General features: G+C 34.4%; 1 protein-coding gene across 1 annotated transcript in view; it reads left to right on the plus strand.

Moving 5' to 3' along the window:
* The first annotated feature begins 423 nt into the window (after positions 1 to 423).
* LOC145268655 (nucleoporin NUP188-like) overlaps positions 424 to 15,145 on the plus strand; it is a 568,258-nt gene continuing 553,536 nt past the window's right edge. Inside the window, exon 1 of the mRNA XM_080124140.1 lies at positions 424 to 479. Coding sequence (XP_079980266.1) covers positions 463 to 479 — 17 coding nt within the window. The 5' untranslated portion in view covers positions 424 to 462. The remainder of the gene's footprint in view (positions 480 to 15,145) is intronic.

The following is a 15,145-nucleotide window of genomic DNA, read 5'->3' on the forward strand; positions in this document are numbered from 1 at the left end:
TTTGGAATATGACATTTTTGTTTCGTGACGGGTACATACATCATAAAAAAAATTTTCTGTATTTTTTTTATAATTGGGATAAACTCTGGACTTGCACCATTGTTTTAGGTTTTGTTTATTTTTTTTCTTTTGTTAATTATAAAAAAAAACGTACTTGATTAATTTACATGATTTTTGGAATATGACATCTTCATTCCGTGACGAGTACGTACATCATACAGATTATCCTGTATTTTCTTTAATTAGGTTTTCTGTATTTATTTATTATTATTATTATTTTTTTAAGTTTAATTCTGCACTTGCGCCAATAATTTTTATTATTGTCTTTAAGAAAAATACTCTAAAGGAAATCGAGCAAATTTGTTTCATACTCGAAATATTAATTTATACGTAACTTCTCTCTAAAAAAAAACTACTGGCTCTGCGTCAATTCGCTTCACAACGAGGCGTTTATTTTCCAACATGGCGGGAACCGCGAGGTAAGTTGACTATTTTTTGTTTTAAAACTCGTTTAATTTTCTTCTGCTTTGATCTAGATGAAATTAAGCAACATTTTATGGATCAGCTAGGGATTGGGCATTTAATCCAAGGTATTATAACCCGTGGTTAAGTTGATTTAACCCCCTGTTTGACTCTGAAAACGTGCTTACCGGCATTTATATTTGATAAAAAAACGTGTTGACATGTGTTCCTGTTTTGTTTGTTCTAAGTTTAAAAGAAAAGAAAGTTTGTTTGTTTCTTTTTTTTTCCCTGAAATTATTTATTTTTTATGCGGGTTATTAAACATTATTTGCATTTTATTTAGTTTTAAATCAATGTCTTAATTTTTTAATTAAAAATATATATAATTTTACACCAAACCTTGTTTTAACTCGTTTTCTTGTAAACACTACATTATTTCGTTTGCGTCACTTTTTCAAAAATAAAATCCTCACACTTTTTCAGTTTTATTTTAAAATATTATTTATTAGTGTTATTGGCACTTATGCACTTTTGTTACCGTGCTGAAATAACGTTATTTGGGTTTGTGTTACTGTACACATAGATTCAAAAAAGTTGTCAAAAACAAACAAATAAAATGTTATCAAAGGCAAGATAAGTTACTTTTCTACCTAATTGGATATTTTTTTAGTGTTTTTATTTAATGTAACATGTTTATTCAACTCGAAAAACATAGTGTTCAACATAGTGTTCACCGATGTATGTAATATTGGAAAGTTAAAAATGGCGACCGACTCTCTTTTTGGCACGGTAAGTTTGAGAAAAGGAGTCGAAAATAAAAAATAACTATACAAAATACTGTTAGAAACTCGCTCAATATATGTTACCGTGACATAGGCTGACATATATTCGGTGGGTTTTTAACAGTATTTTGTATATGTTTTTATTTTTAACTCCTTTTCCCAAACTTACCGTGTCAAAGAGAGTGTGGGGGTGGGGCGCCATTTTTAACTTTCCAACAAATCGGTAAACACTGTTTTTCGAGCTGAATAAACATGTTACATTAAATAAAAATCATTAAAAACATATCCAGTTAGGCAGAAAAGTAACTTATCTTGCCTTTGATAACATTTGTTGGGTTTGTATTACTGTACACATAGATTCGAAAAAGTTGTCAAAAAAACAAATATATAATAAATGTTATCAAAGGCAAGATAAGTTACTTTTCTGCCAAACTGGATATATTGTTTGTGTTTTTTTATTCAGCTCGAAAAACATAGTGTTTACCGATGTATCGGAAAATTCAAGATGGCGCCTCACTCCCTCTTTAACACGGTAAGTTTGGGAAAAGGTATTATAAATAAAAAACTAGAAAAAATACTATTAAAAACCCGCCGAATATATGTCAAGCTATGTCACGGTAACAATGTTCATATATTGAGCGAGTTTTTAACAGTATTTTATCCAGTTTTTTATTTATAACACCTTTTCCCAAACTTACCGTGTTAAAGATGGAGTCAGAGGCCATCTTGAATTTTTCAATACATCGGTAAACACTGTATGTTTTTCGAGCTGAATAAACATGTTACATTGAATAAAAACACGAAAAATATATCCAGTTTGGTAGAAAAGTAATTTATCTTGCCTTTGATAACATTTATTTGTTATATATTTGTTTTTTGACAACTTTTTCGAATCTATGTGTACAGTAATACAAACCCCAAACCCGCACCTTCCATTAAAATACTTGGCAGACCTGAACGAGCTTTCTCTGTTGTGGCGTAAATTCCTTTTCACGTTTTCTTATTTTTTCTGCAGATTATTGTCGATAACAGACTTAACAGAAAATTTTTTTTTTTTTCTTCAATTGTAACGACCTCTTCTCTGTTGATTGTGCTGGTCCTGTGCAGTTCTAGGAGGTCCATTATAACAATTGATACCCCACTTTGTGGTCAATCAGCACAACTCTCCTTATAAAGGTTTCACCTGTTCACCGTAGCATAAAATAATTCAAATGTTTTTTGTAAAAACTAAAAGGTGTTTATGCATTTTTGGTATTGTGCTACTTTTAAATAGTTTTTTTCAATTTAAATACAAACATTATAATTGAAAAAATCCCCCACGTTAAATTATTAAACTTTAAAAAAAAAAAAAATTTCCTGGTAATGTGAAAGTTAAGTCTGTCATTGATAATCCGCAGAAAAAATAAAACGTGAAAAGGAATTAATTTTACAGCAGGGGGGGAAAGCTCATTCAGGTACGCCAAATACTTGTAAATCAGGCACAAAGATGCCACATTTCGACGATGAGACAGGTTGGAATTTGGTTGCTAGTGCGGGACCTATAAGGTTGGCGACTCTTATTTGAACCCTCTCTAGGAGTGAGAGATTAATGGCAGATGCACTCCATGCATGGGTGAAAAGTGGCTTTGTAGAGATAAGACACTCTCAAGTTGGAAGTACCATGGTCAAGAGAGCCCACCTTCTTCACAGCAGCTTTGGCAATTAACTCAATGTATTGCCTGTGAATGTTAAGTCGAGGAGTCTGAAATGAAGTACATTCAGGTAGTGTATCATGAGTTGTAGCAATCAATAATCACTCAAAAATTGAAAATTAAACAATACTAATAGAAACATACATTCAATAAATGCCACTAATCATACGAAAATGTAATGTTCCACTAGTTTACAGACTGTGCTGAAATGTTATTATTTAGAAACTCATACTTAACATAGCAAAAGGAGGCTTTTTTAACTAATCTGTACTTTCACTTAAAAGATTCTATAAAACATTAATTTTTTGCCGTGGTAAAAAGCCACGGCGAAAAATAAATATTTTGCTCTCAGGCCCCCAAATCAAGCGAGTTTAGACCATTTCTGTAATGACCTCTTCCCTGTTGATTGCGCTGGTGCTGTGCAGTTCTAAGAGGTCCATCCTCCCAGGCTTTGCCTTCTTTCTATGAGAAGGGGTTAGTTTTAGGCTAATCACCTGAGATGCCTCGACCAGGGAATGCTGACAGGGCTACCCAGATACCTTTTGCATTGTCAGTAGTCATTGGAGTGTAGACGTTTCAATCCTAGTGTCACATTTCTCTGACCTTAGTGTCACGTTTCTCATGGTGGGAGAGAAATAAATACAGCGCTCTAAAAAAAAAAAAAAATGGCCAACAAAACAAAAAAGGGATAAAAAAAAAAAAGTACATACATAACAAATGTTACCAAAGGCAATATAAATTATTCTTTTACCATACCTGTACAAGCTTTTTGTGTTTTAACTTATTTTGAAGCGTTTATTTACTTCGAAACAAGTGTCAAGTCTCTTATAACAAAATAATTTGCCATCTCGTTACATCCATATTGACCCCTGATAATCACTCAAAAATTGAAAATTAAACAAAATACTCATAGAAACAAACACATCCAATAAATGTCACTAATCGTACAAAAATCCAATGTTCTACTATCAGTAATTTGCTTAATTTTCGATCTTTGAGCGATTATCTTTACTGAACGTGACTGTAACTAAATCGCCATTTTTTTTTTGTTCTAACTCGACAAACTTGACACTACTTTTGTTTCAAAGTAAATAAACACTTTAAAACAAGTGAAAGCACAAAAAAACCTATCCATGTACGTAGAAGAGTATCTTAGCTTGCCTTTAGTGACACTTATATATCTTTTCCTCCATTATTTTGTCTTGTTGGCTATTGAAAAAAATATTCATAATATTTAGAAAACCATTCTAATATAGGGAGGAGGGTTTTTGTTCTTTCACCTAAAAACAATTTTGTTGTATTTAAAAATGGTGGATCTTTAATGTAATTCAGTTTAAGTCAAGAGATACATCAGTTTGTCATACTGAATTGGTCGCACAGTTCTTCCACACGATAAAACTCGATAATTCAGTAAATTCTATTTTTACTTGTGTGGAACTTGTGGAAATTCCATAGAGGAATCCTTCATATGTAATATATTGATGTTGGCATTCTGTAGCTGTTCAGTGTAAATGGAGACGCTTTGATATTATTGTAGCTCTTTTGTTAAAACAGCAAAAGCATTTATCTAAGCTAGAAGGGACGCCCGGCGTAGCCCGGTCATAAAATATGCTTAAACATGATATTTTAATTCTTGCAGATTTCATATATATTATTATAGAGTTAATGTTCTATCGATTTTTTTTTTTATATTATAAAGTTGCGATTTCAAAAGTAAAAAAAAAAAATAGCCAAAGATTGCACACTGAGAATTAAATCTTCACCTTTAGTAGATTATCACTTCTACAATTGATTTTTCCAAGGATCCTAGGTCCTGGATATGACCTTAAACTATATCCGGTGGTGAGGCCCCAGCTTGCGGGCTTTGGGGAGTGTGGAGCCACCCTTTAATTGCCATTGCTCCCAGGTCCACTCTGACCTAGAATGGTAGTACCTGTTAGGGTCCCAACTATGGGTTAAATAGAAACCGAGTTGAAAACAACGAATATATTCTATTTAAAAAAATTTTCTTCAGAATCTTTGGATTCGGCATTAAATAACCTGAAAAGGGTTGATATGCCGTAAAACAAAAACAACCGACCAATCCAAGGATCCTAACCACTGCTCCATGGGTCCTTGCAGCAGAAACATTCCTGAGTTTGAGGAGATATACCTGAAGAAGGTCTGAGGTTACATCGACTAAAGAATCCAAATAATATGAATAACCCGATTCTATGTTGTAAGCCGAACGTGCATGATTATTAGTGCAGGTTGTCTAATTGTCCAGGGGAAAAAAGATGTAAATAACATCGTATTAGAGGAGAGCGTGATATGATGCACAATTCTTAACACAGAGGAGAGGAGGAATTTATAGACATTACTTGTGATGGAGGAGATCGGACACACAACTTGGAAGGGTTTACAATGTTCATGATAATTGAAGATAAACGCAATTACGTTTTTCGTCCGTGATGAAGGATGTGACACAAGACAACAGTTACAACATAATGAGGATTTCTTTATTCATCTGATCGACCGGTTGATGACGTCAGGAATTTAAACTTGGATCTACATAGTCTAAATGTTCTCCTTTTGCTTCCAAGGGATCAACTGACTTCAAAATCTTTGGATTCGGCATTAAATAACCCGAAAAGGGTTGATATGCCGTAAAACAAAAATAACCAACCAACCAATCCAAGGGATCAACTGACCAACTGACTTCAAAATCTTTGGATTCGGCATTAAATAACCCGAAAAGGGTTGATATGCCATAAAACAAAAATAACCAACCAACCAGTCCAAGGGATCAACTGACCAACTGACTTCAAAATCTTTGGATTTGGCATTAAATAAACCGAAAAGGGTTGATATGTCGTAAAACAAAAATAACCAACCAACCAATCCAAGGGATCAACTGACCAACTGACTTCAAAATCTTTGGATTCAGCATTAAATAACCCGAAAAGGGTTGATATGCCGTAAAACAAAAATAACCAAGGGATCAACTGACCAACTGACTGACTCTCAACTCTCCAACTCTCAACACAACTCTAGATTCTATATTGAGAATCTTCCTTTGTCTATGATGTCAGAAGTGTGTTTTTTAAACGTGACCAATTTCACGTGGCTTTACATATGTTTGTCCAAACACACCCCTGGCAAACAAAAGAATCCTCAATATATAACTCCAACCTATTTTAAACAATATAATTTAATTTGCATTGTTCATTCTTTTGCTGACATATTTAATATTCAGATTTCTAAAAGAATTAACAATAGGCTTAATTTCTAACATTCCATTTCTTAACTTTGCCTACAGGGTTCGATTCTAGGCTTATCCTGATCTCATTTTCACTTCGCTAATATTCTTCTTATTTACATGGCAAGGGGACAGCCCTTCCCTGCAACATTGGTTTACAAATTGGCATTGTAGAAAATCTTGAGTGGAAAATCTATCGTCGTATTATAAAATTAAATAATCCCCAAAAAGAATTAACAATCAAATCCTGCTGAAGAGGTACTCCTCATCAAATCAGAAAAATGTTTGGAAAACAAGCATATGGTACTCATGTTATTTTGTAAGCCGAACACTCTGGGTTCAATCTCCAATGGGTCCTAGTTATGACCTTAAACGATGGTGAGGCCATAGCTTGCGGGCTTTGGGGAATGTGGAGCCACCCTTTAATTGCCATTGTTCCCAGGTCCACTCTGACCTGGAGTGGTAGTACATGTTAGGGTCCCAACTATAGGTTAAATAGAAACTGACTTGAAAAAAAAAAAATTTCCATTAAAAAATTTTTCTTCAAAATCTTCAGATTCAGCATTAAATAACCTGAAAAAAGTTGATATGCTGTAAAACAAAAACAACCAAACCAAACCACAGGACCATTTTTATAGACAAATGCCTGAGGGAGTATCTATACACAGATGATGTTACAGAGTCTTAGCTTTGTATGACAGCTAAGTCTCTCTCTCGGTTCAAAATGTTGAGATCCAGCAACAAGCAAGAGCAAGATAGCCAGCAACAAGTTAAACTGCAGAACAACTTAATGCGGGTACTGGTCTCTCGCTTTATGGTTTTTTAAATCAGAAATTTGCTTCTCCTAGAAAGGTTGCCTTCACCACGGCTTGCAGGAGCTCTCTCTACCCCAACACACAGATACATACACACAAACACACATGGTGCTAGTTGGCTGTTGACCCCGAAAAAGGGTTCATTCGCCCTTTGGAAGGTCTTGTTTTTAATCCTTCAGGGAGACTAGCCACTCTCTTCACCTAACAAGTCTGGTGGGGGAACCAGTTTAGTCGCTGGTGACCCGACCATGAGTTACATGGTCCCAATAGCATATGATATGACCTGACACATACATACATTTAAACAGACAGGTGAGGTTTATATAATAGATGTATGGCGTGATTCTTATTGTCTTTGTGAGATACCCATGTTGATAGGTGCAGTATTAGGTTGTCTACATTTTTAGCCAATCAAATCCTGCCAAAGCGGTAATTCTCATCAAATGAAAAGAATGTTTGGAAAACAAACATGTATATGCATGCACCCGTAACAGATTAGTCAGATTAGCGACCATCTTTAATTGAAGATCTATTATGAGAGTCTTCGCTTTGTATAGACCCGAGTGTTTGTCGACAATGAGGAAATTTCACTGTATGACCAAATCTGTAAGCTATGGAATTATAGAGTTGTAATTTTACTAAAGCACCTTCCTAATGTCATTGTTGCACATGGCCATGAGTCAGAAACACAGCAGACATAAAAAGGAAACCACAGCGATATTTTTTTTTCTTCTTTCTTTTAATAATTCTTGTTTCGACATTAAATGCCCCCAAAAGTGTTTGTATGTCAGATAATGTAATGCGGTTGTTACTTTTTGACTGTGTTGCTACATTTCAACCACTTGGACCCACATGTTGTCTGGTACCGCCGCAAAGAAACAAAGAAAAGGAAAGAAAAACAATCTGACTCATCATTTAAAAAAAATTTTTTTAATTACAAATGAAATACATTTATCCATGGCTCTTTCAAAAGTGGTTGCCCGCACACACGTTTTACAACACTCTGGCATATATCATGTGCTTTTTAAAAGTCTCTTTCCCCACCACTTGACTCCAGCTATAGCTAGCGCTTTCTCACCCGTTTTTTTTCATATGTCCAACTTCCCTAGCATGTAACTTCCTTTGCTTTTTATGCTCAACCACGTGCTGGTCTTCTTTTTTTTTTTTTTTTTTTTTTTTTTTTTTTCTTCCTTGCTGTGATGTCAGTGCGTGCACATTTGCTTAATTTGCATTTGTGCTTATACAGTGTTTTTTATTTATTTATTTATTTTTTTAGAAGATATAAATTTGAATCATAATGAGACTCAAGATGCAAGCAATAGTCAGAATGATCCAAATCTATAAATCTGTTTTTTCTTTTTTTTTTCTTTTTTTTTTTTTTTTTGTGGAATTGCATTTATCTGCAAAAGATCTAGCTAATTTGCTAATTCTTTTAAACCTTCTTTTTTATTAATTCCTTATGAATTTTTTTTTTTCAGTTTTCTTATGTGATGATCATCTTTAGTTAACTATTACGTCTAATTATATTCATGCAGAAATTCTGCATGATTTATACTTGCGTAATATTTGCGTAAAAAGATTATAGTAAACACAAATATCTTTCCATATATATTTATGTATGCGTATATGTTTGTTTAAATAATTTTGTCTACCGAACTCTTCTGTCAGTTTTTGGTCTACAGACATGAAACTTCATATGTAGGGTGTTTGAACACATGCAAAACTTTATATTTGCGTTTGAGCCGGGTAAAATCAGTGCCAAAGTTTGAAAATTAAAAAAATTGAATTTGCCAGGTGAAGGTCGAACGACAGCATTACGGATATGCATGCGTAACGTAATAGCTATTGGTTCATGTTTTAATTTTTAATCTTGCAGCAAACGTGTCTTCATAGCTCAGGCATTAACATCAAAGGAAAAAGTAAGATGTAAACTAAACGTTTTGGTTTCGATTCTCTGTAGTGGCGCACGAGTTATTTTTTAAAACTTTTTAAATCATTACTATATATTTGGTCCAATAGAATAATAAATACGAAATCTGCATTAATCAAAATATCATATTCAAGCATATTTTACGACCTGCAATGCCGAGCGGCTTGCTAGTGTAGTAGTAAATCAAGCTGAAAAACAAATTTTCTATGGTAAGGCAAACCTATCTGGATAAAAAAAAGCTCTACCCGATTAAGAGGAGCAAACGATAGAATAGGTTAATAATATATTTTGATTCTCTGCATAATAAGTGAGGAGTTTTATAACTTCAAGCGTTTGTCAACAATGAGGGAATTACACCGTGTGAGCACATCTGTAATGACTACACCAGGAAATGATCTGCTGCAAAGAAGGTCGGCTCTCTCTACTGTGCTAGAAAGTTATGCCTGAGAGTATCCTGTACCTCTACAAGGCCACCATTTGCCCATGCATGGAGTAATTGTTACAATATTTTGGAGATATAATGGGGTATGATCTCACACAGTCGGGCGATTCTATTTATATACGATGCTGCTAGGAATTGACAAATCAAATTAATTCACGTTCTGCTACCAACCAATCAGAAACCAGAATTGCTCCATAAATATTAAACATTTTCTGTAGCAATTTTGCATGCTTTTTCCGTCTCGACACGGTAAGAATCTTTTGCTCTGTGGAACTATCTGCTGCAAACCAGTCACCTCTCAAGACTTGTGTGGAACAACAAACCATCGGAAACTGTTCTGAAACTAAACATGGCTTACACTTCTGGAGGTTATGCGCCCAGCGTGCATCTTTTATATCGATGGATCCGAATCAAAATTCAAATTGTGGCAAGTTAAATTTCTAGGATATCTACGAATCCAAAAGCTACACAAAGTACTTCAAACACAACCTGAAAACAGAAACGACCCTGACTTAATTGAAAAAAAGGCAACTGTCTTTGCGGAATTAATACAGTGTTTAGATGACCAAAGTGTATCACTAGTAATGAGAGAAGCCCTGGACAATGGCTGCAAAGCATTGAGCATATTGAGAGAACATTATTTATCGAAAGGAAAATCCAAAATTATTTCTTTATATACTGAACTGACTTCTCTAAAACGAATGGAAGCCGAAACGACTGCAAATTCTTTAAAAATGTCTGAAGTTATAAGTGACAGTCTGTTAATTTCCATGGTTCTTAAGGGATTACCGAGTGATTACAAGCCATTTACCACCGTGATAACCCAGAAAGAAAAACCCATTACTTTTAGCCAATTCAAGGTAGCACTCAGAAGTTATAAAGAAACTGAAAAAATGATCACAGAAAAAAACGAATCTACAAATATCATGAAATTTAAAAATACACACATAAAAACACCAAAATTAAATTATACCCATGCCAGGAACAAAAACCGCCTGCCATGATCTACATACATGGCATAAAATTCTTGGACACTGCAATATTCCTGATATCAAAAAGTTGCTGATTGTAGTTGATGAAATGAAAATACAAACATCAAAAAACTTCAACTGCGACGTCTGTACACAAGGGAAAATGACAAACTATCAAAGCAAGATACCAGACAAGAAGGCCAAAAAAATCCTATCAATGGTGCATTGTGACTTGAACGGTCCCGTGTAACCGATGGCCAGAGAGCATTATAGATATGTGTTGAATTTCGGAGATGACCATTCAGGTTTAATGGTTTACTTTTTAAAGAACAAATCTGATACCCTGCTAGCAACTAAAAAATATTTAGCCGACATGGCTCCCTACGGTAAAGTAAAGTGTATTCGCTCTGACAACGGTACGGAATTCACCAATAAAGACTTGGAACTTTTACTAATTAACCATCATATCAGGCATGAAACATCAGCTCCTAGATCGCCACACCAAAACGGGACTGCTGAAAGAGCATGGCAGACACATTTTGAAATGGCAAGATGCCTACTCATTGAATTAAAATCCCTCAAAACCTCTGGACGTACGCACTTATGGCGGCAGCCTATATATGCAACAGGTGTTTTAACAAAACACTATCTAAAACTCCATAAAAATCTTTCTGTGGTAAAAAAACAAATTTAAGCAGAATGCATATATTTGGTTCAACTTGCTTCACATATATAGAGAAAAAGAGTAAATTAAATATTAAAGCCGACAGAGGTATATTTCTTGGATACAATAAAAACAGTCCAGCCAATTTAGTATTTCTTCCAGAGAAAAATAAAATAAAAAGAATCCGATGTGTAAAATTCACAGACACGTTTAATTTTAAAGATGAAAACCCGTCATATGAAGAAGATGAAATTATATTTCCTCAAATTATTAAAACCAACGAAGATGATAAAAATAACGGAGACAAGAGTATCCATGATGATGATGATGATGATAAAGTCTAAAGATATCCCAAAAGAAATAGAAGGCGACCCAATTTTTTTGTGGTCGACAATATAAAAGATTATCAAATCGGCTATTGCTATTCAATGGAAAATGCGCCAAAAAGCTTTAACGAAGCAATTAATTCAGAACATTGTGATGAATGGAAAATCGCCATGAAAAAAGAAATAGATGCCTTAACCGAAAATGATACCTATACGGTAGTGCCTCTCCCAAAAAATAAACATGTTATTTCTACAAGATGGGTTTTTACAAAAAAGACTACAGCATCAGGCGTAGAACAGTACAAAGCTAGATTTGTTGCTAAAGGGTACTCTCAGATTTACGGTATAGAATATTTTTCTACGTTTTCACCGACCACAAACCTAATGACAATCAAAATTTTACTGCAAATCGCATCGCAATATGACCTAAACATCCATCAAATGGACGTAAAAAATGCTTATTTGAATGCCCCAATAGACTGTGAAATTTATATTACCCCTCCAGAGAGATTTATAATGAAAAATAAAAATAGCGTGTGGCGACTTAACAAGTCATTATATGGTCTAAAGCAAAGTGCTCAGTGTTGGAATACAGTATTTCATGATTATATTATTAAACAACAATTTAGACAATGCGCTGTAGACCCCTGTTTATATACCCAACACAAAGACGATAAACTACTGATTTTGGTTTTGTGGGTCGATGATATTTTAATTGCATCAAATTGTGACATAATGTTAACCGATGTTAACAATAAATTAAGTAAAAGATTCAAAATGACCGATCTTGACAAAATATCCTGATTTCTGGGGATAGAATTTACTCAAAGCAAAGGACTTGTTACGATGAATCAATCGAGATACATCGAAAAAATACTATTAAAATTTGGAATGGGAGAGTGCAAGAAACGCTCTACACCGGTCGAAAATGATATTAATAAAATATACACACAGAATCTGAAATAATAAATGATAAACTATACCGCAAAATTGTAGGTAGTCTTGTATATTTAATGACTGCGACCAGACCTGACATATGCTATACAGTAACAAAACTGTCACAAAAATTATCTCGACTGACAATGAAGGATTTAAACAGAGCTAAACAAGCCCTTCGTTATTTAAAAGGAACCAAAGAACAGAAGTTAGTATTTAGAAAATCAAAAAATCCCCTAAAATTAGAAGGATTTTCGGATTCAGATTGGGGAAACGACGAAGATTGAAAAAGTATATCTGGATATTGTTTCAGACTCTCAGAAAATGGACCTATTATTTCATGGAAATCTAAAAAGCAACAGATTGTATCTGTCTACGTGTGAAGCAGAATTTATTGTGATCACACACACGACCCAGGAAGCACTTTACTTTAAAAATATCCTAAAGACTATTTTAGAGCCAGAATTAACTAAAACCTCCGTAGTAATTGTGATAATCAAGCCAGTATAGTCTTAGCACAGAACGTGATAATCAACCAAAGATCTAAGCATATAGATATAAAATACCATTTCATAAAAAACGAGGTGAAAAAGGAAGCCATTATTTTGAATTACATATCATCAGAACAAAATATCGCTGATGTATTCATGAAACCTGCAACAAGAATAAAGTTAAAACGTTTTTTCTCAAAACTTGATGGGGGATTTTACTGAATAATTTTTTTTTCACGGCCCTGTATGTATATAAATTTCTATATATCAAAAATAAATAAATAAATAGTCCTGGACAAGATGTTAAACTGTATCCATTTTGTTTGTCTTAACACTTTAATCTACTAATGTGTAACTAATACTTTTACTGAAATAAAATAAAAAAAAGTCACTTTTTTAAAACCTCTTTGTAATTTTCCTTTTCGACAAATACTTTTTGCATGCTTATTTTAAGGCACGCATAAATTACAATTGACTTTTTTTTTGTGCACATTAGTTTTCTTATTTTTCAAAAATGTCCTACATTTTTTTTTTTTTGCATTGTTTTAATAAAAAAAAAACCTCTTTAAACGGGTACATATTGCATGTATGTTTATTTTTATGTACATTTATTTATATGTATGCGTTTTTTCTTTCTCTCATTTTTTTTTTTTTTACAAAACTGCCTAATCAAATTTAAGAAATGGCTTCTTTTTCACATACCCACCCCTTTCTAAGGTAAAAATACCTTCCATTTCTTTTATTTCTCTTCTCTGTACACATATATCTCTTTTGACATTTGAACACAATTAAAAATGGCGTCTTTTTAAATGCTAAAATTTTAAGATCCAAATGATTTCTAATTTTTGTTATGTATAATTGAATATAAAAAAATATATATTTATTTTTGAGCAGAACGAACACAAGGGATTTCCCCATTATAAAAATAGGGGGGATGTTACAATAGTTTGGAGATATAATGGGGTATGATCCCACACGGGTCGGACTATTCTATTTATAAACGATGCTGCTAGGAACTGACGAATCGAATTAATTCACGTTCTGCTACCAACCAATCAGAAACCAGAATTGCTCCATAAATATTAAACCTTTTCTGTAGCAATTTCGCATGTTTTTTCCGTCTCGACACGATAAGAATATTTTGCTCTGTGGAACTGTCTACTGCAAACCAGTCACCTCTCAGGACTTGTGTGGAACAACAAACCATCGGAAACTGCTCTGTCTACTGCAAACCAGTCACCTCTCAGGACTTGTGTGGAACAACAAACCATCGGAAACTGCTCTGTCTACTGCAAACCAGTCACCTCTCAGGACTTGTGTGGAACAACGAACCATCGGAAACTGCTCTGTCTACTGCAAACCAGTCACCTCTCAGGACTTGTGTGGAACGACGAACCATCGGAAACTGCTCTGTCTACTGCAAACCAGTCACCTCTCAGGACTTGTGTGGAACAACGAACCATCGGAAACTGCTCTGTCTACTGCAAACCAGTCACCTCTCAGGACTTGTGTGGAACAACGAACCATCGGTAACTGTTCTGTCTACTGCAAACCAGTCACCTCTCAGGACTTGTGTGGAACAACGAACCATCGGTAACTGTTCTGAAACTAAATATGGCTTACACTTCTAGCCCACATGTGGTTGATGCACTAGCCCACATGTGGGCTCTCCCTCTTGGATAGGGTCCAAAACTGAGTCTGGGATCTAATAAGTTCCACTTTGTCAACTAAGCTCCTACCTCTGTCCCATCACCGCATAGTTGCATCCTTATACCTGTTTTACAAGTATTTTAATGGAATATGCTCTGATGAACTCGTTGCACTTGTACCCCCTCAACATGCATATTCCTAACAAACTCGCTTACCAACAAAATCACACCCCTTCACTGTTGAGGTCCCTAAATGCCAGAAAGCTTTCAACTCTAATAATTTTTTTTTCTCTCTCAAACGACTAAAATTCCTTCCTGCTTTCCTGACTACTGATACACCGAAGTTTAAATGTAATGTAAACCAACATCTTAATATTTCCTCAACCTTGTCCCAAATAGTAGTCCGTTATGTCTTAGTGGCGATATACTTTGTTATGGGTGAATGTTAGTAAAATAAAAAATAAGATTAAAAAAAACCCTGGTTCAGTTCATTCTAAAATCAATCGAGAATATACTAACTTTGCGGGTCTTTGTTTTATAGTTTTTGACCTTTAGCTAGACATACAGACATGTGTGTCCAGTGATGCAGAGTTAAACATAGCTGAGAGGGGAAAGATAACGAAATACCAAGGTCTTATGTGCGACATGAAAAGAAATTGGAATCTTAGGAAGATCTCCATCATTCCAGTAATAATAGGAGCAAACAGACTTATAAAAAAGAATTTACAAAACTATCTCTGGAATATAC

This window comes from Euprymna scolopes, chromosome 44 (assembly GCF_053919585.1).
Source record: "Euprymna scolopes isolate OS-2025 chromosome 44, ASM5391958v1, whole genome shotgun sequence".
Taxonomy (NCBI): domain Eukaryota; kingdom Metazoa; phylum Mollusca; class Cephalopoda; order Sepiida; family Sepiolidae; genus Euprymna; species Euprymna scolopes.